The sequence below is a fragment of the Podarcis bocagei genome, assembly GCF_964188305.1.
Source record: "Podarcis bocagei genome assembly, chromosome: 16".
In the NCBI taxonomy this organism is placed as follows: Eukaryota; Metazoa; Chordata; class Lepidosauria; order Squamata; family Lacertidae; genus Podarcis; species Podarcis bocagei.
The window spans coordinates 21,354,988-21,376,078 of NC_138142.1; the positions used below are offsets into that span (position 1 = coordinate 21,354,988).

Sequence of the window (21,091 nt, forward strand, 5' to 3'; positions counted from 1 at the left end):
ACAACTAAAGAATAAAGTGTGCATTATGTGGAGCTCCATGTATCTCTCTCCTGACGGTTGAAGGAAAAGCAACATCTGGGGGCTGCATTTGGGAGCTCAAAAGGGGGCTGCTTATTCCTTTCCAGCTTATTCTGCTTTGCCCCCCCCCTTGCCCGCCCCTAGACAGTCTCTCCTCAAGCTGCTTTTCTTGGGGGTGGGAAGAGCACTTGGGAGAAGAATATTCTGAGAGAGGCAGCAACCGACAGGGAAAGGGTTACTTGCCATTCCTTGGCCTTTGATTTCAGTCTTCAATGGCTGCTTTTCTTTTCTTTTTTAAATGTCAGGAAGAGCTCCATATAAAACCTGGTTTTTACTCTGACGGTGAGCCGTCAGCCACCCAAATTCATCATTGGCTATGAACATACTAGCTGACCTTAAGCAGTCCACTACCTGCCAACCTTTCCCTCGCCAACATCTGCACTAGGGATTTTAATGGTGGCTTGCTGTGAAGATTACGGTGACAGTGGTTGTGTTTCCATTGCAGTGCTAAGCCATAAATCCGAGACTCAGATCTTAGCCATCTTCCCATTATGTTCAGATCTGGAAACTATGGTCAGTGGCTTCCAAACAAATTCAGGTTTTAAGCCAGTTTCAAACTGTGGCTTCATATCCTGGCTTGTTCTGACCATAGTGTCTGAGTGCTCATATAACAGGAAGGGAGGCGCAAAGACACAGGAGGAGGGTTGTCTGCAAGTGCAGCCTTCTCATTTTGACTTAGTTTTGTGTGTTAATGTGACAATTTTATAGGATGGGGGTGGGGAACCTCATACCAGGGGCTGACAGTGGCTCTCCAGGTCTCTCTGTCTGGCCCTTGGAACTCTCCCCAGGCCACACCCATCCCCTCCTCTACTTTGCACTTCAGGTGTTTCTGCCTTTTGCTTGTCTGGAAGAAATATAGAGAGGTTGTGTACAGTGTGTGTAGAAAGTAGCCTACTGTGCAGAGGTAAAATTGACATTTGTTGCTGTCCTCACTTTTGACTCTGGCTCTGTCCACCACTGACTTGAGGCCCTCAGAAAGTTGTACATGTGGCCCTCGGGTTGAAAAAGGTTCCTCAGCCCTCATTCAGTGCTTTGAATTTGAAAAAGGACTACAGACTTGTGCTAAGATCCATGGGCAGCACAGTAGTTGGGTGAAAGTCTCTTGCACAGAGCTGGTTCTGGAACAGAGGTTTTGACTCATATACACTCTCTCTGTCTCTCTCCTAATAAATTTAAATGAAATGTGCAAATGGTTCTTTCTGCAGCCACAGTCCCAGTCTCCTGTGTGCAGCTCCAGCACTTCGGTGTCCAGAGAGTGTGCCATCTCTCCTTCACGTGTAAGCGAAGAGGAGCACGTCTACAGGTAGCCCACTATTCCCATGCTTACTCTCCCAAATCCCCCCTACACTCAGAAGCTTATGGTGAAGCCAGGAGCTGGTTCCGCTTGTGGTGGTCGCAAAAATATTGGGCACCCATGTTGATACCACTTCCTGTTTCACTTCAGAGCTAGTTCTTGGGGATCTTTTCCTACTGCCTTTGTGGAATAACATTCCATAAACAGGATTTTGAGATGGTGAAATGCAGTTAACTTTCTCTAGCACAGCGGAGTTAGGAGATCAGGATTTTTATTTTCTGCTTTGCCATTCATTTTCGATCTGCCTTCGGTAATCGGGTTTTGATCACTGTATCTCCAGCTGTAAAATGGAGATTTGGGTGGCTGTCATTCCCAATCAAAGTTATTTTAAAATCTATAAAACAAAAACACTATTTAAGCCAATCTAGCAAAATGCCACCAAGGCATCTCAGACTGCATCATAAATCGAAGCTCTGTGTGTGTGAGTTCAGGAATATGCAGCTAACTGCAGCTCCATGGTGATGGTTCTTAGAGGCTAGAGTGGCTCTTTAAGGTGCAATGCAAGCAAAGGTGATGGGGAGGAGCTTGGATGGATGCCGGCAAGAACAATTACATGTACTTAGGTTTTAATTCCCTTGTACCATAAAGACAAGTGAATTAAGCTGTACGTTCCCTCACCCCCAGTAGGTTTTGAGGAGAGAAATAAGAGAGGGCTCCACATCAGGTATATTCTGGGGAAGGGCTATAACTTTGTGGTGGAGCCCATGCTTTGCATGTGGAACTCTAGATGCATCAGCCCTCGTTGCCAACTCAACAGTAAAACCACAAATGGGATGCAAATAAGCCATTTGGGGTTTATCACTTTTGATGACTTGGAACTGCTTTTATATAGAAGTAAAAACAGCAGCAACCATCCCTGCAAACCTATAATGCAAGTAGCTTAACAAGATTTAATAAGAAGATTTGTGATCAATTCGCTTTCCTTTTGATCCCTTGAACACCAGTTTCCCCAACAAGCAGAAGTCTGCAGAACCATCTCCCACCCTGATGAGCTCTTCGCTAGGCAATAACCTGTCAGAACTGGACCGACTGCTACTGGAACTGAATGCCGTTCAGCACAACCCTCCCAGCGGCTATGCACCAGGTAGGAAGCAATAGCTCTGGCAGCACAGGACAATCATAGGTAAATTGGATGGCGGGAGTCAAAATCCTGTCCCCTGATCCTGGATCTGTTGCCTGCCCCATGCACATGCTGCGCTCTGACTCCCAGTGTAACTGAGATGCCTGCAGACTTGGAGAAGACACACATTTTGGTGGTCCCCAAGTAGTCCTTAAGTTATAATTTGAGGAATTAAAGTACAGGGAACTGCAGTGCCACATAATATTCATTCTGCACTTGTAGCAAATGGGTCTTTTAGCATGACGGTACCTATAATTCGGAGCTCCCTGCCTATTTACACCAGGCAGATGCTTTTATTGTAATTTTTTTGCTGCCTACTGAAAACATTTTCTTTAAGCAAAGCCTATCCAGACACAGAAAATGCTGACATGTTCTTTAATCTCCCTAAAGTTTACTCTTGATCTGAATTATCTTTTAGATATCTTCTTTGATTGCTTGTTTTTTAAGGTGGTTGTTTCCCCCCTCGATAATTTTTCTTGTAAAACATTTAGAGGTTGGTTCTATTACAAGCAAGCAAGCAAGCAAGCAAGCAAGCAAGCATGCATGCATGCATGCATTTCCTTTTGAATAAATAAAATGAATAAAACCATTTCCTGTGTCTTTCTGCTTATAAGATGAAGCCACTAGGAGCCCTTCATTGCCTGGTGGGACTGGATCTCACTACGGTGTCCCAGAGAACACTACCTCTTTGAGCACACAATCAGCAACCCCACCGAAGGAGAAGCCCAAGCGGAATGGAGGGCACGGCATTGAGGACGTGTGCCCTAGCGTGGAGAGCCTTTTGGATGAACTGGAAAGCTCTGTGCCCAGTCCAGTGTGAGTAACAACTTGACCACTTTCTCCCTTCCCACTATAATGCGGGGGCTCCCAGGGCGGTGCAGGAAGCAGTGGTGTTTCACGTCAGAGAATGCAACATGGGCCAGTTTCTGGTTCCTCAAAAGAGAAGGGGAACTTCTTTCCAAAGAAGAAATGGAAAACTGGGGCCCATGGGTTGTGTCAAGGGTCAACAAATTTCACCAAGAGGTGAAGTGCTCTCATGAGCAGGAGCAGCAAGGGTGAAAAAACACAACCAGGGAACGGATTGGTGTGATTTTGCAGTTTACAAGAGTGGGTCTGAGAAAAAAGATAAAGAGACTGACGACATTTAAAGGTCAATAGTGGAAGCTTAACTAGGGAGAGGAAAAAGGAAGCCAGTGTAGAGGAAAGGGGAGCATATTGTGTCAGCAGAATGGGTTAAGTAAGCTGCAGAATTCAAGAGGGAGGAAAGAGGTTTCTGAGAGGAAACCGGAAAGCTGAGAAGTGTTGCAGTAATCACTGCAAGCAAATAATGAGTGTGCTCGAGAGCATTACATCATTCAGGAAGAAGAAAAAGGTGGGCTTTGTACATGTTACAGAGCTGAAAGCAACAAGGTTCCGCAGCTATGACTGTTGAGAGAGAGGGAGAAAGAAAGAAAAAGAGAATTTTTAATTAAAGAGAGAGAAAATTTTAATTAATTAATTTTTAATTAATTAATTTTAATTAATTAAAAGATCAGGAGGCAGAGGCTTGAGGGCAGAGAAAACAATGGAAGTGTCTCTTAGAAGGCACTGTGTTTGAGAGAGAGCAGCTCTGTTTCAGTTATATACAGTAGCTCTCTTTCAACTTCCAGCATCTCCAGTTAGGGTTCGGAGAGACCTTGGAGAGCTGCTGCCAGTAGCTGGAGAGAGTACTGGGCTAGATGGACCCATGGTCTGACTCTGTACAAGGCAGCCTCCTATGAAAGGGAAGGGGCCATAGCTCAGTGATAGAGCTGCTGATTTGCATGCAGAAGGTCCCATGTTCAACCATTGGCATCTACAGGTAGGGCTGGGAGAAAACCTCATCTAAAACCCACTGCCAATCCATGTTAGATGAACTAACTACTGAGTTAAATGAACCCAATGGTTTGACTTGGTATAAGGCAGCTTTGTGTATCCTCAAACCAGGCCCAGGTTCAACCAGATCTGAACGTAATAGATAGTTGTGCCCATGCATGCCTCAACAGGAGAGTGTACCAGTCTCCAAAAGGATCCACAGTTTTTATTTTCTGTGTGACAGGAGCCAGATACAAGCAGGAAGATTGTGGATAAAACAGTTCGGTGGGAGGCAGGGAGGAAGCCTTGCTGAGTGTCCTTGGGAAGAAATGGCCACCTCCCTCTTCTTAGCAGTGTGTGACTGTCTTCCATCTTTCCCTTAGTCCAGCTATCACTGTGAATCAGGGTGAGATGAGCAGCCCCCAGCGGGTCACCTCCAGCCAGCAACAGACTCGCATATCTGCCTCATCAGCCACAAGAGAACTGGATGAGCTGATGGCTTCACTTTCTGACTTCAAGGTACCCAGTCAATACCATTCATTCCTTTCCCACTCACTTGTCAGTGTGTCGCCTCCACTTTTATTTTCCTGAACCCCTCTCCTCACCCTGCTGCATATAGGACCACCCCCATTCCTCCTTTTGGTGTTCGTGTCTTAGAGCGAGCTCTACACTGGCGGCACATCTATTAAGACCCTGGACTTTTGGGTCTGTGATGCATGGATCCATTCTTGCCCTCATGTGGCATGCCTCACAAGCTGTACACAGCACAATCTTTTTCTTCTACTGATTTAAGAACTGAGCTGTCTATTCAAGGAAATACAGTTTCTTCAGTCACACATACCGTATACTAGTTTGCACATCTCATGCATACCTTGCTAAATATGCAGGAACACTCAGCCCTGCTCCCTGCCCCCCCCCCAATAAACCCAAAAGACAGGATGGGAGAGAAGAAATTCTGAGCAAGTGCGCTAAAACCAGAATTGTGTGTGTAATTTACGCAGTGCTTGATTGCAAAAAAACCAACAACCAGGAAGTCATTTTTAAAATAATAAAACAATTGGTTAAAACAGTTTAAAAACAAGTGTTTAAAATATTTCAAAAAATAAAATCAGTGATAAACTAAAAATAGATTAAAATATATGTTAAGAAGATACCACTAAGAATGGTATTTTTAATCTCTCCTATTCACAAGTTCACAAGGGTGAGGGAGTAGATGGCAACCTTTCACATGCGAAGTTCAACACAAAACCATGATAATGCCGTTGTGGGAGCATTCTCTTGAGTGTCCAAAAGAATCTGTTAAGAAAAGTCTGGGATAGAACAGTTTCAATATGTGCAGTTTTCACCTGTTTGTGATCTTTTCCGTGTGCATGTAGCAAACCTCCAGTTCTTCCTTTTTTGCTGATTAAAATTCAGTGAAAAATCCAAGGAAGTCATAGGAGCGTTGTCCTTTTCTGTATTGATGAAAAACAACTTATTACAAGTAAAGTTATGAGGTGTTAAATTCACATTTTACCCAGCAAATGGGGGGGGGGCAAGAACTACAACACATGTCATATAGGAACTTGCAGCTTTTGGGATGGAATGGCTCCTTGCCAAGAACAACATAGAGGAGACAGCCTGAGAAGTAGCAGAAGAGACAGACATGCCTGTTGGATAAGGGGTGGGGGAGAAGCCACACACACAGAGAGAGAAGAGGATAGGTTCAGGCTTCAAGAATAATACCATGAGAAGGACCCCTTCTTTGGTGAGAGTAGTGTGAGCTTCATTTGATGCTGTAAAAGAAAAAGCAGTAGGCTAGGGGAAGCGGGTGGTGCTGTGGCTTAAACCACAGAGCCTAGGACTTTCTGATCAGAAGGTCGGTGGTTCGAATCCCCGCAATGGGGTGAGCTCCCATTGCTAGGTCCCTGCTCCTGCCAACCTAGCAGTTCAAAAGCACGTCAAAGTGCAAGTAGATAAATAGGTACCGCTTCAGCAGGAAGGTAAACACCGTTTTCGTGTGCTGCTCTGGTTCGCCAGAAGCGGCTTAGTCATGTGGGCCACATGACCCGGAAGCTGTATCCCTTGGCCAATAAAGCGAGATGAGCGCCGCAACCCCAGAGTCGGTCACGGCTGGACCTAATGGTCAGGGATACCTTTACCTTTTTAGGTAGGTAGAGGTGCAGAACACGAGGACAGAACATGGGTGAGAGATTGTGAAAGTGTGAATACAGAGGAGAGTGGTGAGGTTCAGGATTTGAGCACCTGCAGAGATGAACCATAATCGCCAGATCCCCAGCTTTCAGTTTTTATTTTATTTAAAAAAGAGTGAGCTTCTATCATTTATGGAACCCTGAGACATGAAGTAAAATATATAAGTAGTAGTATTTTTGTGAGAAACTCAACTGCTTCCCAGAGCCATAGCTAGGTGATTTTGCGTCCCTGGAATAACCATCCAGATTGCACCCCCTAGCCTTAGACAAGCTCTTCTTTCCGCCTCTCCTCCAACCCCAACCCATTCAATTCACCCTCTATTAAAAACCTTTTCTGATGAGGCAGTAATCAATAGTTTTATTTATAGACATATTTTGAAGCCGATTTTGTACCCTACCCTCATCTGCGCCCCTGGCGGGGGCCCACCTCACCACCCCCTAGCCACAACCCTGCTGCTTCCCCATGCTAATCACTCTGACAGCTCACAGTTACGTTTTCCTGTGCTCTTGTGTGTCTTGCAACTACCGTAGAAGAACAGCTGGAACAGCTTGGTGCTTTTTCTTGTTCTTCTTTCTTCTTTTCAAAAAAAGAGATGCCCATTTTGTTGATAGATTAGTTTGGTTGCTGCTGTCCTCTGTGACACTCCCCCTTCAGATTTAGAAAAGCAACAGCAACACTAACAGTAAAAACAGATATTTTAACTTAAAAGAATGCTAATTGTAGCCCACTTGATTGTCACAAGAAATTCAGCATAACTAGCAAAATTAAAATAAGATATAAAATAGTCCATAATTGCAAACAAAATAAGATACAAAATAACCCATAACTGCAAACCTAAAAGCTAAAAATATCTCTCTCCCCGCCCCTGTGTAAGCAATTATTTTTGAGAAGCTGAACTGTACATCTCTAGCCCTTTTTCTCTGTGCTTGTGGAGATGACAGCAAACATGCAGTACTAGTTAAAGAAATGGTTGAATTGCAGTCAATAAGTTTGTCAGATCTTCCCCTTCCTGAATGATGGGCATTCATTATTCCCTCTAAAGTTTGTTGTGCACGTGAGACTGAACATGTGGATTCAGAACAGAGCATTGTTGTTTGGTTTAAAGGGATGCAGTCTCTGGCCCGTATCTCTTTTCTTGTGGATCCAGTTGCATGAGGATGAGCATGTCCCTAGAATCTTCTGTTGCAGGTCCTCCAAGCCTTCACTTTCATTGCTACCTGAGCAAGCAGTGGTGTGTCTGTGTGTGGTGGGGATGGTGGCTTCTTGAGCAAGCTTGCGGCTCATGTGTCACAGTTATGTCAAGTGATTGTTGGCTTCCGGGTTGGTTTCTGGTATAACCGACTTGGGTGACCTAGTTCTGTGAAGAGGGGAGGACAGAGACAAAACAGTGCTTGCTGGCTGCCTATTGTAAGAAATCGCAGCACCCTTTCCAGATTTCCATTCTGCCTTCTTGTTCCTTCTGGCTAGCCTTAGGTTAGAGCCATTTTCCTTTCCCCCATCACTTCCCTACTCCTCCTTTCCTCTTCTTCCTCTTCCTTCAATTCTGTTTCCATCCTTTCTCCCCTCCCACATTTCTTTATCTTCTCACAGACCTCTTCTACCATATCACTGATCTCTGAACCCTCCCTGGAGCTACTTCCTGGCCCAGTTGGCTCAGATGCAGCCCATGTGCTTCCTAGTATATCTTTCCCGACTACCTCAAAGCAGCAAGCCATGGGCCATTCTGAGGGTGTTCTGTTCCCTCTGGTACCTCTCCCATTGGAAGTGCTCCATATTGAAGAGGAAAGCAACAGCCCAGTCACTGCTGTGATTCAAGAGCAATCTCTCATCACCCCTTCCAGACTCTGGACTGAGCCACTGCACCCAGAGACCTCTGCTACTCTCACAAGCTCAGACGGACCAAGCAGAGAGTCCATTTCCAATGTGAAACTTCTCTCATTTTCCAAGGTGGAATCATTGCCCATTCATTCTGATGTAGGAACCCTGAATCAGAGGCTTGCAGAGCCAAAAGGACCTTGGAGGGATGAGCCGAGAGATGAAACCCAGGCTGCAACAATGCTTGTTTCAAACTCCTGCATAAGTAGCAAGGTGAAAGTGCCAGTGCCACAAGAGTTGGAACCTGTGTTTGATCCAGCAGCTGATGCTCACAAAGGGATTGGTATCAACAAAGGAGCTTTGGATGATCTGAACAACTGTAAAGCACCTCACCTCATGCCAACAATGCACAGACCTGGTCCTTTGAGTGTTGATCAATGGGAGAACTGTCCAGGTACCAGAAGCCACTTGGGCCAGAACATACTGCATGGTGCTGAAGTCCAAGATCCAGTCAGGGCAAGCAGCTGTCCTGATGTTGCTGAGAAGAGGCAAGGTCCAGAGAGGATGCCTAGGAAAAACAGCCTTCAGAATGCTCCAACGGGTGAATGGAAAGAGCCACTCTCCTGCGTAGCAGCTGCTCCAGGGTCGACGGGAAATACCTGGAAAGAGGAAATGGATCTGATTCCTTCTTGCAAGATTCCTGTGGAGAGGATTTCTACGTCAGGCCAGGCAGGCATCAAAGTGCATGTTGTGGCGAGTGAGCTAGTGTGGATTTCTTCTGCCGGTGCATCTCATTTGGCTGTGCATGGTGTGCTTTTGAGCCCTCTGAATTAAGCTGCTTTGCATGCTTCTCTGAAGTGAGACTTAGTAGCAGCTGCATGGGACTGTGAACTGGGAAAATGCTGCAGGGAAACAACTTTCATGGCAACCCTTTGCACGTTGGCCCCAATGCTCCCATAGCGTTGTGAAGACATACCAGCCACTTTCATCCCTCTTAGTAGTGGAAAGTGTGGCCTGGAGAGAGAGAGGGCCTTGGAAGCTTATAACAATTAGAGCTCAATGGATCTCTTCCTAACAGCCACCCACTTGCTAGATTGTTTTGCACAACTGGTGTGGTGGAACATTACCTATAAAAGGTCAAGCTACAAGAAAATCAAACCACCATAAACTAGACTGTTTTGATGCTGCATCTGTTCTCCTACCTATGGAATTATTATGAATATTATTAATTATTAAATTTGTATCCTGCCCTATACCCGCAGGTCTCAGGGAGGTTCACACCTTGATGAATATGTACACCTTGATGCTCTCACTGAGTTGGCAGGGCGGGATAGTCCAGCACCTCCATGAATTTACAGTGCTCTGTGCATGAAGATACTGCCATTGGTTGTGGTGTTTTAAAGCTGTTCCTAACACTTGATCTAGCACATTTGGCCTTGGAACATAGGACGCCACCTTACAATGAGTCAGGCCATTGGTCCAGTTAGCTCAGTATTGTCCATGCTGTCTAGCAAGAGCAGCTCTTCAGGGTGTCAGGCTTTTCCAGCCCTACCTGGATATGCTGGGGATTGAACCAGGGACCTTTTTGCATGCAGAGCATGTAAACTACTGAGCCATGGCCCTTCCCCTACTGCAACAAATTATTTGCTCTCTGTAATCAGTTCTGTTTGTTCAGCTGACATGGCTGACCTTGGAAGACCTTTCTCAAGGTTGACTTGCTGCTTGGGGATGGGCCAAAAGGATTTGTTGTTGTTTTCATCCCTCCCCTCGAAGAGGCAATGGCTGCTGTTTTTCCTGCTCCTGGTCACTAACTGTTCTTGAGCTTGAAGCGTGTGCATCCTGTGTTTTTGTTACCACTGCAGCTCTTGTACTGAAACTGCCATTTCCCTCCTGTTAAGATAAAATCTGTAATCAAGCAGACAAAAGAGACTTCCCACGTGCACCCGATGTGCCGCGATCTCTCGCCACGGCGCAAGCTGGGCCCAGCCATATTTCACAAGACGGTCTCCCAAGACCGCTTGATTGAGGAACTGCAAGACAGGTTGGGCATCAGCAAACCTGAACAGGAGGAGTGGAGAAGCCCAGACAACTGGATGACCGAGGGAGTCATCATTATCTCCAGGCCACAGAAGAAAGAGCAAGATGGTAGTCAGCAGGTAGAAAAGGTAGAGAGCGTAATGCCTTGTGGGTTTTCTTGTCTCTCCTCCAGGAGTCTCCTATTTGGTATATTGAAAATGGCTTAGAACACATCTGTACAGCACTTGTTAGCATTCCAAGTGTGGAGAGGTAATCCACATCACCGAGATGCTCAGGAATTACCTTTCACCCTCTTGGTCCAAGAGAAGCAGCCAGCTGTGTAAGCTTCACAGCTTACTGTGTGCATCAACCATGCTGGATGCTCAGGGACTAGCTCAAGCTCCAGCTTCTGGAGTAGCAGATGAGCACATGCAATTCCTGAAATGAGAAAAGTACAGATGTGCCATCAGAATGCTTATATGAATAAGAATCCGCCCCTGACCACCACTGTTTCGTTGAACACCAGGAGAAAGCAAGGGGATTCAAGATGGGTTTGTTGGCCAGATGATTAACAGCAATGTCTTAGTGTGTCTTGAGTGTTAAACCTGCTGGAAACCTACTGGAGAGTTACTTTTTGTCTAGATGACTCAGATCACCCTTACTGTTTTTCCATGCTGGCTTGTAACCTAGATCCCTCTGTTTGAACATGGGAACTTGCCTGTTTTCACTGGAAGGCATTTTAAATGAGGAGTGTGGGACCCTGGATTTATTAATTTTTGTTCTGTAGGTATGGCACACTCAGAAGTAGAACAATATTCCAATTTTTTACTAAATGAAACATGATTTCATTGCCACATAGGTTTCTGCAGATTGAAAGTCCATAAAGGCAGATTCTGGCTATTATTCCCCCTCATGTTTGATTATACTTGATTATTGGATTAGTTTTTTATAATTTCTGCTTGTTTTGCGTCCAGACTAAGGCTCTACACTCAGGAGTGAGTCACTTCTTTCATTTCATGTTTTCTCCCCCTTGGTCTGTGCAATTCCTCTGGACTAAGTGCCTCTGGACTTGTTTATATTTTCTTCCTGCTTCCTTCCTAGGTTATAATTCCTGCAGAGTCACCCCTCCCTCTAAGAAGGACAATTGCTGTTCCACCCTCTCCCCCACCACAGTTTCCTAAAGATGTTTCAAAGGCTGCCTCTGTCAAGGCTGCCTTCTCTCCTCCTCTCCCTCACCCTCCGCCGCCACCTCCTCCCTTGCCGCCGCCACCACCGCCATCTGTGCACGTCCCCCACCTGCGCTATGTGCCATCAGCTCCACCTCCTCACCCTCTGCTCCAGTGGGAAATGCTTCTGGAGGAATGCCCCCCTTCCCAGGCACAGATCCCAGCAGAACCAGTTGAAGTGGCCTCTCCTCCCAAGATGGTGGTGTCAGTTGGTTGTCAAACGGATGAAGATTCATTCTTCCCACCAGAACAGGCATGGTCTCCTTTCTTTGGGCTCCTGACTTACTAGAATAGTGCCAATGTGAGCCCAGCAGATACAAGGTTGTTCATTTGGGGGGGGGGTCCTCCTCTTAGACTGAATGTTTGGGCGTAAGCTTATTCTGAGCTCACAGGGAAGAGCAACTATTTGGATGCTCAGGACAGAAAACACATTTTAGCTTTCATAGTGGTGCTAAGTACACATGAGTATACTCTGCCATGTGTGCGGAGTTGGGAGTAGTGCCACAAATGGAATAGTGCATGGCCCACATTGCGGGCAGCGGTTGGGTGAAGACTGAGCTAGATGCACGAAGCGGTCTGTGTAAGGCAGCTTACTATGTGTCTCTCTGTGGCTCGTAGAAACTTATTGCCTTCGTGAGCTGTTCAAGGGTTTTTGGGAGCACCTGAGCTTTTCCTACGAATCCTCATGCTCCATGGTTTTAGTATGGTTGCATACTTGCTCCATGCTGGTGTTTTTATTTTTAAAAGTGCTGCAGAACCACCTGTATGCCACATAGCTGAGTGCTCAACTTTCTCCATCAAATGGCAATGATCAGTTCCAGTTCACTGTAGAAAAAAGGCTGCACACAGGTTATGTGTGGTAAACCCACACCTTATGTATAAAGCCGAGATAGACTTTCCTAATCTCACACACCTTTGTAATACATTTAATGGACAGCCATTATTTCCATTTCACAGATGTGAAGGTTTGGACTCTTTAGCCCTTCATGACTTAGCTAGGACTGGGGTGCAGGATTTTCCCTGAATCCACGTCCAGTGGCCTTTCTGCTGGCTTTCTCACATCACTGCAGCTTTCAGCCTGCTAGGACTCACTGTGAATTATGCTTTTCAGGTCTCGTATGCTCCACCTCCGGACTGGGGCTCCCAAGTTCTTGCCGTTCGTCCTCCCACTCCTGAGAAGGCAGGGAATCCTCTCTCTCTTTTTTTCTGTAGCATGGTGTGTGGGAAACACTTCTCTTGGCATAGATTTGATTCTTGCATTGGTAGAATTGCAAGTTTTCCGCAGAAATGCAATTTTGTGCTTTTTCCTAAGGCTCAGCCTGCTTGTTTCTAATTAGTACGGGGAAGCAACAGTAGGTCTCTTGAAACCAGCATGATTTTTGAGAGCTTGTGGCATGACCTGTTCAAGGACGTGAGTTTAGTGGCTGGAGAATGGAGAAGAAGCAACAAACGTTCATGCAGTTTACCAAGTAAAAAGTATGAATGTCTTCCCAGCATGTATTGAGCGAGGCATTTTTAAACAAGGTATCAAATGCTCAAATATATTTAACAATCCCAGGGAAGAGAATATATGTTTGTTAGGACTTGTCCTTTATTTTTTGCTGTGTTGCTTGAACATATGTATATCACAAGAATAAAGTAGAATCATTTTCTGGGAGAACTGCATGCTCCGCCCCAGTCTTATCAATCACCAGTCACCTATGGCAAGTAAAAACTGACCACAGGTTAACCAAGCAGGAAAAGATGTGCAAAATCTGGCTTACTCTCTCTTTTCAGGCCATGACTAACTAACATGTGTGATCAGGTGGGCTAGTAAGAAATAAACAAACAAACAGACTACTAATATTTGCAGACTTGCATGTAAACCTGTCATTCTAACCAAGTCAGTAAAAGTCCAGGGGGAATAGTTTGAAAACATTTTATACAGCAACCTTTTTGGAGCTAAGCAGGTCTGAGCCCATTCAGTGTATTGATGGGAGACTTGTATTTACAGCACCTTGGTTTCATTCATGGAAGAATATGGTGTAGTGGTTAGAGTGTTGGGCTAGGACCTGGCAGACCTGGGTTGAAATCCCCACCCACTCATGAAGCTCACTGCGTGACTGTTGGCCTGTCACAATTTCTTAGCCTAACCTACCTGTAATGGGTTTAGGGGTTGCTCGTGCGTAAGTTGCCGCCACTCCTGGCTAGGTTACCTGGTTGAACCCTTTCTGACTGAACAGCCTCTAGCATCGTGACTGTCTCAGTCGCTGGCAGAATCCGTCAGTGGGCGTTTCTTGAACATCTTCCAGCACAAAAATTCTTTGACGCCTAGTCTCCGCCTAGTCTCCCTGCGCGGAAGCCTTCTGCGCAGGGAGGGTGTGGGCAGCGGAGGACCCGTACTCTCTCCGCTGGTCTCCAGCGAGGAGTCTTGGAGCCTCCTCTCTGATTCCCCCCATCTGCCCCCCTTCTCCACTGGTGTTACGCTGATTTCCTTCCCCAGCAAATGGGCTGCCCCTCTCCCTACTGGGACCCTCTCCGGCATCCCTCTGGAGCCTTCCCTCCGCCTCTAGCTCCGATGGCAGTTCCCTGACACTACCTCACAGGGTTATTGTGAGTATAAAATGGGGCAGGGGATGCATGTCGTACCTTGAGCTCGCTGGAGGAAAAGTTAGATAGCCAACATAATCAATAAATAATAAATGTGGAAGACAAATGTATTAAATAAAAGTTCCGCCGTGTACATGACTAATACCGGCTCTGTGTCCTTTGGCATCACACAGAGCAGCCTTCACCAACCTGATGTTCTCTAGATGCTTGATTAATTTATTTGTTTTATTAAATTTATATGCTGCCCTTTCCTCCGAAGTGGCAAACCCTTTCCGTAATAAGAATACAATTTAAAATAAAATAAAACCAAATTTAAAAATTGGTAAAAACGATAAAACATCAGAAGCAAATTTAAGAGATGATGGGAGTTGTAGCTCAATAGCATCTGGAGGGCCCAAAGCTTCCCCATCTCTGCTTTAACCCTAGAAACGCAGAGCGAAGTTAGTGTGTACATGTGCGAGGATCAAAGACTCTTGTAAGTGTGAGGTGTGACTTGTAGAACAGCACACGCTTCCCATCTGCCAACCCTCCCTGCACCCCATGTGTTAATTGGAACAGAAGGATTTACAGCAATAGACCATGTTTTGTTTTGTTTTTGTTTTTTTACAAAACTTTTTTTTTTGACATGAAACAGCCTACAGAGGTATAATCCCGAACCACGACACCCCACCCCACCGGGGTATACATTTACGAACTCAAAGCTTCATTGTAAATCATTGCCAGGGCACCCAGGAAAGTGACGTATTCCTGGAAGTTCACCACTTGGTCCCCATTGCGGTCCAGATCTTTCATTAATGCATATATCTCTGCATCCTGCAGTTTCGGTCCAATGGTGAGCTCCTTCTGTATCAGCTCCTTCAATTCCTTCTTGCTTAGGGCGTTCTTATCGCCATCCTTGCCGGTGTAATTGTGGAAGGTGACAACCAGCATGCCAATAGCTTGGTCAAGAGGTGCCGCCATGGTGAGAGATCAGAAGCAAGATGGCCCAGTGCTGAGTGGCAGGAAGAGAAGTGGTCCACCAATAGACTGTGTTATAATCAAAAGTACACTGTGGTGTAACATCTCACGATCTTAAACCAAGTCACACATTCCTTGGGCTGATGTTAGAGCTGGAATTGTCATTGTGTGGATGTCTTGCATATTCTGGCACTGGCGGAGAAATCTAATTTAGGAATACAGTTTTGTTGTGTTTACCTTGGGAAACTTGAAAACATGCTCTGAGCTCAAACAGCCTTCCCATTTTCTTTAATCTGCCTATGGGAAGAGCCTTTTCTTGTGACTACCTAATCCATGGGTCTGTTGATTCGAGGAGACTTGCTCTGACAAAACTGCTGGAAACCATTCATCCTAGCCTTCGCTGTGATCCCTTCACCAGCTTCTGCAATTACACTGTCCTTCCTGTTATATGTTAATGGAGGCAGGAGATGGCTCAGCGAACTTCCACAGGTAGAGAAGAACTCTAGCATGGTTCTTAACTTTAATAGTCTCTGCTTTGACTCTCTGTTGTTGCAGTTCATGTCCCAAGGGAAAGGTGGGAACAACTACCCATCCACGACTTCTCCAAAGCCCGGCAGCCAGTTGGATAGCATGCTCGGAAGCCTCCAGTCAGACTTGCATAAACTCGGGGTAGCAACAGTTGCCAAAGGTGTATGTGGAGCCTGCAAGAAGCCAATTGCTGGACAGGTGAGTGTGAAGGACAACCCCCACTTGTTGAGAGTCTCAAGCTACAACTGGGAGGGCTTTAAAAAATCATATGGATGAACGGACTGGCGATGCTGAAGAAACTGAAGTACTCTATTTATCCACTGGCTAGGTACGCTGTAAGCTCCTCCAGTGACCTCTACCCTGCCCATGAGGGACTGCCCTCTTCTGAGATGATAGGTAATTCAGTTTTCATGCTACCCCAGTCCAGGGATCCACCTGTTAGTAGAACGTTCTCTCTCATTTGTTCTAGACTCTGTGCTTTTTGATGTCTTTGTCACACATATGATGCCCATACTTGAGAGGTGGAGCATCTGCTGGAGCCAGGACCGTTTTTTCCTCTCTCTTTCCCAGGTTGTCACGGCGATGGGGAAGACTTGGCACCCTGAGCACTTTGTCTGCACCCACTGCCAGGAGGAGATAGGATCACGTAACTTCTTTGAGCGTGACGGCCAGCCCTACTGCGAGAAGGACTACCACAACCTCTTCTCTCCGCGCTGCTACTACTGCAACGGTCCTATCCTGGATGTGAGTCCATGGCGTTTATGCTGTCTTATTCCTCTGGCTGTCCAGCCTTACACTTTCTACCTTACCGATCCCATAGCTATGCACACATTTCATTTGCTTGTGCAGTGGGTGCCAGTAATCCCACCCTAGACACTGTGGTTTAGAAAATTAAATCATAGTGGGGGGTTTCGGCCCACCTCCAGCATGTAGGTCTCCTCTGCATCCAGCCCAACAACCTCTCCACAGGCCCTGCCCATACCCCCATGCTGCTGAACTGCAGTTTCTAATCAGCGGAGTAGTGGGGTTGGGGTTCACGGGGGAGGATACATTTAAACCTCCCTTCCTCATAGTCTTCCCCCAAACCTTGTGCTGGCCATCTGATCAGGGATTAATTTCTCCATTGCTGAGCTGTAATCTTGTAAATTCTGATCTTTGTGTGCATATAAGATCACAAGGCGAGAAGGTTTAGAGTATTTATTTTATTACTATTTTTCTACCCCAGCCTTTCCTCCAAGGAGTTTAAGGGGGCATACACAATTCTCCCCCTCCTGTCCTTAAAACAATTGTGTGAGGTAGGTTAGACCAGGGGTCCCCAAACTAAGGCCCACGGGCTGGATAAGGCCCGAGGGACTCATTTATCTGGCCCGCAGCGACCCCCGCTGCCCGCTCTTACCGGCGCTGCGCGGCTGCCCACTTCCGGGTCAGAGGAGCACCGGAAATAGCTTGTGCACATGCGCAAGCATTATTTGCGCATGCGCAAGCGTTATTTCCGGTGCACATCTGGGTCGGAGGAGGCCCGTGCACATGTGCACAAGCTATTTCCAGTGCTCCTCCGACCCAGAAGTACGCTGGAAATAGTGTGTGTGCACGCATATGGGCACGTGGTTCCCTGCCCTCTGGCCTGCTGCGTGATTAGCGCTGGAGACGCCGGCCCAAGGCGCTGTAAGTTTGCTGACCCCTGGGTTAGACTGTGACCGCATGACTGGCCCAAGGTCACCCAGTTGCCTTCATGGCTGAGTGAGGATTTGAACTCTAGTCTTAGTTCTACACTCTAACCAAGGCAGTGCACTGACTGGTGGAGTGAGCTGCGCATGGAGGAAGAGATTGCTTTCTTAATGGGTTGCTTGCTTTGTATCATTTATCTGTTTAACTTTTATAACGCTTTATATTTCAACCAAAATACCTGTCCGCATCCCAACAAAAATAACATTTGATAAAATACAATACAAAATTTTCATTCCGTAGTAAATACAGTGCTACTGTTACTGCCTCTTTCTCATTGCACAGCACAGAAATGAAGTGAACTGGGTGTGTGAATGAATGGGGAGGGTGGGTGTGCATGTGGATGTGCTTGTACCATTATACATACAGCCCCTGGCTACTTTCCCCAAGGAAATGTGGCCTTTGGGCTGCTGGGAGGGTGGAACTTTTCACCTTTGCCTGTATACATGCATGGGCTTCCCTTAAAATGGTCAGTGAGCTCCTAGCAACCTTGTGGGTTCATGTTATCAACACTGCTACACCAGTTTCCACATTTATTTACACGTGGCTACTTTTTGTATTATATTGAATGCTCTAGTCGGACACAACTAGAGACTGGCAACACACACATTGGGAACAGCGAGTCTAGGAGTTAGACGCCCCCATGTGGCAGGTTGAGTGACACCATTCTAGTGTTAGCTTGGGTATTAGCAATGAGATCCCCCCTCATTGTCCTCGGTTCTCGAACGTAATTTGTTCCGGAAGACCTTTCGAGTTTCGAAACATTTGAAAACCGAGGCGCAAAGGGGTACCTGCAAATTCACTTGAGAAAATTGAAAAACACACAGCAGAAGCCGTTCGACTTCCGAGCCGCGTTTGAAAATGGAAGCATTTGCTTCCGGGTTTTTGGCGTTCGGGTTCCGAAATGTTCGTTAATGGAGGTATTCGAGGTACTACTGTATGTGAAGCAGCTGGATTCTGTAAATATAATAAATTGAGATGATCCGTCAAAACGAAGTGAGGGAAGTGAGATTAAATAACCATAGAATCCCATATATGTCTCTCTCCCCACCTCACCTGCCAGTCTCATCAGAAGGAGCATAGGAGCCTTATGCTAGGTCAAACCACTGGTTCATCTAGCTCAGCACTGCTACACCGACTGGCAGCAGCTCTCCAGAGTTTCAGGCAGGGGATACTTTCAGCACTTCCTGACCAGGGATTGAACTTGTGCACTCTTGAGTGCTAAGCTGGTGCTCTGCCACTGAGCTATGGAAAAGGCCCCCTCTCCCTTATGACTGCCAATTTTACTGGCACTGAACTAGGGTTCAGAGTGGACACTGCACAGAAGATGCCGCTTAGTTAAATTGCCACATCCCTCACCTACTTGCAAGATGCAATTCTCTACATTCCTAGTGGTGATGCTCATGCCCTTCGGCTTGTCAGAAACCAGTCTTGGTGGAGGGAGTGGCATAGCTTGACAGGAAAGCAGGCAGGAAGATCCTGAGGAATCTCAGGATCAATCCAGGGTAAAAAGTAAAGGGTTCCCTTGCAACTTCTTAGGCTGTAATTCGGACATATTTTGCCCAAGGGTGTGCAAAATATGGAAGACTAGAACTGATTCATAACAACAGGCTTTGATTGTATCCTTGGCCATATTTGCAGATTTTAGATGCCACTTTAAACACAACAACTGATGTATTGAAAAACTGCAGCGGGATAAGGAGAGGGATCAATTATATTCCCAATTTTGTGCTTGAAGGGAGGAGAAGAGCTTTGTTTACCTACATCTTCACACTCCATTCTCTTTTTCTTAGTTTTATCCTCATTTATGCCTTAGTGTACTGTTTCATCCGTTTGCTTTCTACATGGGTGGGGCCCATTGAGCAGACATACCACAGCAATCAGCCAGTTAATCTCTGTACACGTCCCAGGGTGTCTATCTGTCTGCTGGGGAGTTCATTGACCTTCCAAAGGCAACAGGAGAGAGATCGAGATCGGAAATGCATGTTCATGAAATTCTGGGCTTAATCCAGCCAGAGATCACATTACAGTGGTACCTCGGGTTACAGACGCTTCAGGTTACAGACTCCGCAAACCCAGAAATAGTACCTTGGGTTAAGAACTTTGCTTCAGGATGAGAGCAGAAATCGTGCACTGGTGGCACGGAAGCAGCAGGAGGCCCCATTAGCTAAAGTGGTGCTTCAGGTTAAGAACAGTTTCAGGTTAAGAATAGACCTCCGGAACGAATTATGTACTTAACCCGAGGTACCACTGTATTGGGATGTTAGTAGTCCAGTTTCCCGGGGTCAGAGGATTCCCCCCTTCCTCTCCTTGAAATGCACTTCTTGTCTTATCTACTATCCGTATCCCCTCACCGTGTTTCCTTGCAATTTTTGTTAGAATAAAGTTTTGGCTACTCATTCATGGTTTATGGTTTCTTTATATCAGAAAGTGGTGACGGCGCTGGATAGGACATGGCACCCCGAGCATTTCTTCTGTGCCCAGTGCGGAGCATTCTTCGGCCCAGAAGGTATGGTCCCTGAGGGCTGATCCACAGCTTGCATGGCTTGCTTATTTTCAGATGTATAAACTGTCTCCAAGGTATTCAGCTTGAGGTCTTGTGAGCTGACATGCAAGTGCTGCGAGTGGAATTTCAGCTCAGATTTGCCATTTCTCCCATGCAAGTCATTACTTCATGTTGCAGACACTGGCAGTATTGGGCATGCATAAATAAGCTTAGCACAGGCAATCATGTTTACGTGGAAGCAAGCCCAACCCCATTCAGCAGGGCTTACTCCCAGGGAAATGCTCACCAGATTGCACATTTGCATTTGCCTGATGATGAAGAGTGTTGATTCCAGCTTTGTTGGTCCTCTCCATTTCTTAGAATCTTTTGGTGATGCCTTTCTTTTATGTTTAGGCTTTTATTTTTGTTTATTAATTTTTTTCTACTTTCCCCCCTTTCTGTCCCCCCACCAACTTTTTATTACATACAAATATGTGTAATTTTTAAACTGCTGTTTCTGACAGCAGTAATTCTGGGGTGTAAATTTGTTCATTTTAATCGAATTCTATGTTTTTTGAGTGCCACATTCAGATTTGGAAAAACATTTTATAAATTTCTAAAATAAAAAGGCCAGGCAGATACTAATTTTCTTCTTTCTTTTTTTGCTGCTTACCCTTCTGCCCTGGCAGGTTTTCATGAGAAGGACGGCAAGGCCTACTGTCGCAAGGATTACTTTGATATGTTTGCTCCTAAGTGTGGAGGCTGTGCCCGGGCTATCTTGGAAAACTATATCTCTGCCTTGAATACCCTTTGGCACCCTGAATGTTTTGTCTGTCGGGTAAGAGCACTTCAGGAATTCATTCCCCTTCCTTTCAATTCAGCCAGCTGAGGACATCTATCATCCTGACCAGTCTTGGTGTAATTTATGGGTCACCAATGCAGTGCTCTCAGGCACACAAGTGCCAGCGACGGCCTTTCTTGGTGCCCACAGGGTTCCTTCTTTCTCCTGCTGAAATTATGCTTGTAAGAAGCCTTTCATTGTAGACAATAGGAGGCTTTAAAAAAACCTAATTGCTGGCGGTGGGAGAAGATGAGTGTGCATGGTTGCATTGAGTGTGCATGTTTGTGTGCATGTTTGCAGTGTTTGCATGATGCTCACAACAGTTTCTCCA

General features: G+C 45.9%; 1 protein-coding gene and 1 pseudogene across 5 annotated transcripts in view; one reads left to right on the forward strand and one right to left on the reverse strand.

The window, feature by feature from the left end:
• PXN (paxillin) overlaps nt 1-21,091 on the forward strand; it is a 77,275-nt gene that overhangs the window by 51,742 nt on the left and 4,442 nt on the right. For 2 of the 4 annotated variants that reach the window (XM_081174736.1, XM_081174737.1), the window contains 12 exons: nt 1,284-1,381; nt 2,377-2,516; nt 3,167-3,368; nt 4,769-4,904; nt 8,169-9,122; nt 10,292-10,558; nt 11,511-11,888; nt 12,747-12,815; nt 15,737-15,907; nt 16,280-16,453; nt 19,862-19,943; nt 20,609-20,757. In XM_081174736.1, coding sequence (XP_081030862.1) covers nt 1,284-1,381; nt 2,377-2,516; nt 3,167-3,368; nt 4,769-4,904; nt 8,169-9,122; nt 10,292-10,558; nt 11,511-11,888; nt 12,747-12,815; nt 15,737-15,907; nt 16,280-16,453; nt 19,862-19,943; nt 20,609-20,757 — 2,820 coding nt within the window. Of the gene's footprint in view, nt 1-1,283; nt 1,382-2,376; nt 2,517-3,166; nt 3,369-4,768; nt 4,905-8,168; nt 9,123-10,291; nt 10,559-11,510; nt 11,889-12,746; nt 12,816-15,736; nt 15,908-16,037; nt 16,106-16,279; nt 16,454-19,861; nt 19,944-20,608; nt 20,758-21,091 lie in introns of those variants that run through there. The other 2 variants (XM_081174738.1, XM_081174739.1) reach the window with 2 other exon arrangements.
• On the reverse strand, nt 14,840-15,237 carry LOC308576039 (protein S100-A6 pseudogene; annotated as a pseudogene). Its single transcript has one exon. The product of its transcript is annotated as a protein S100-A6 pseudogene (transcript).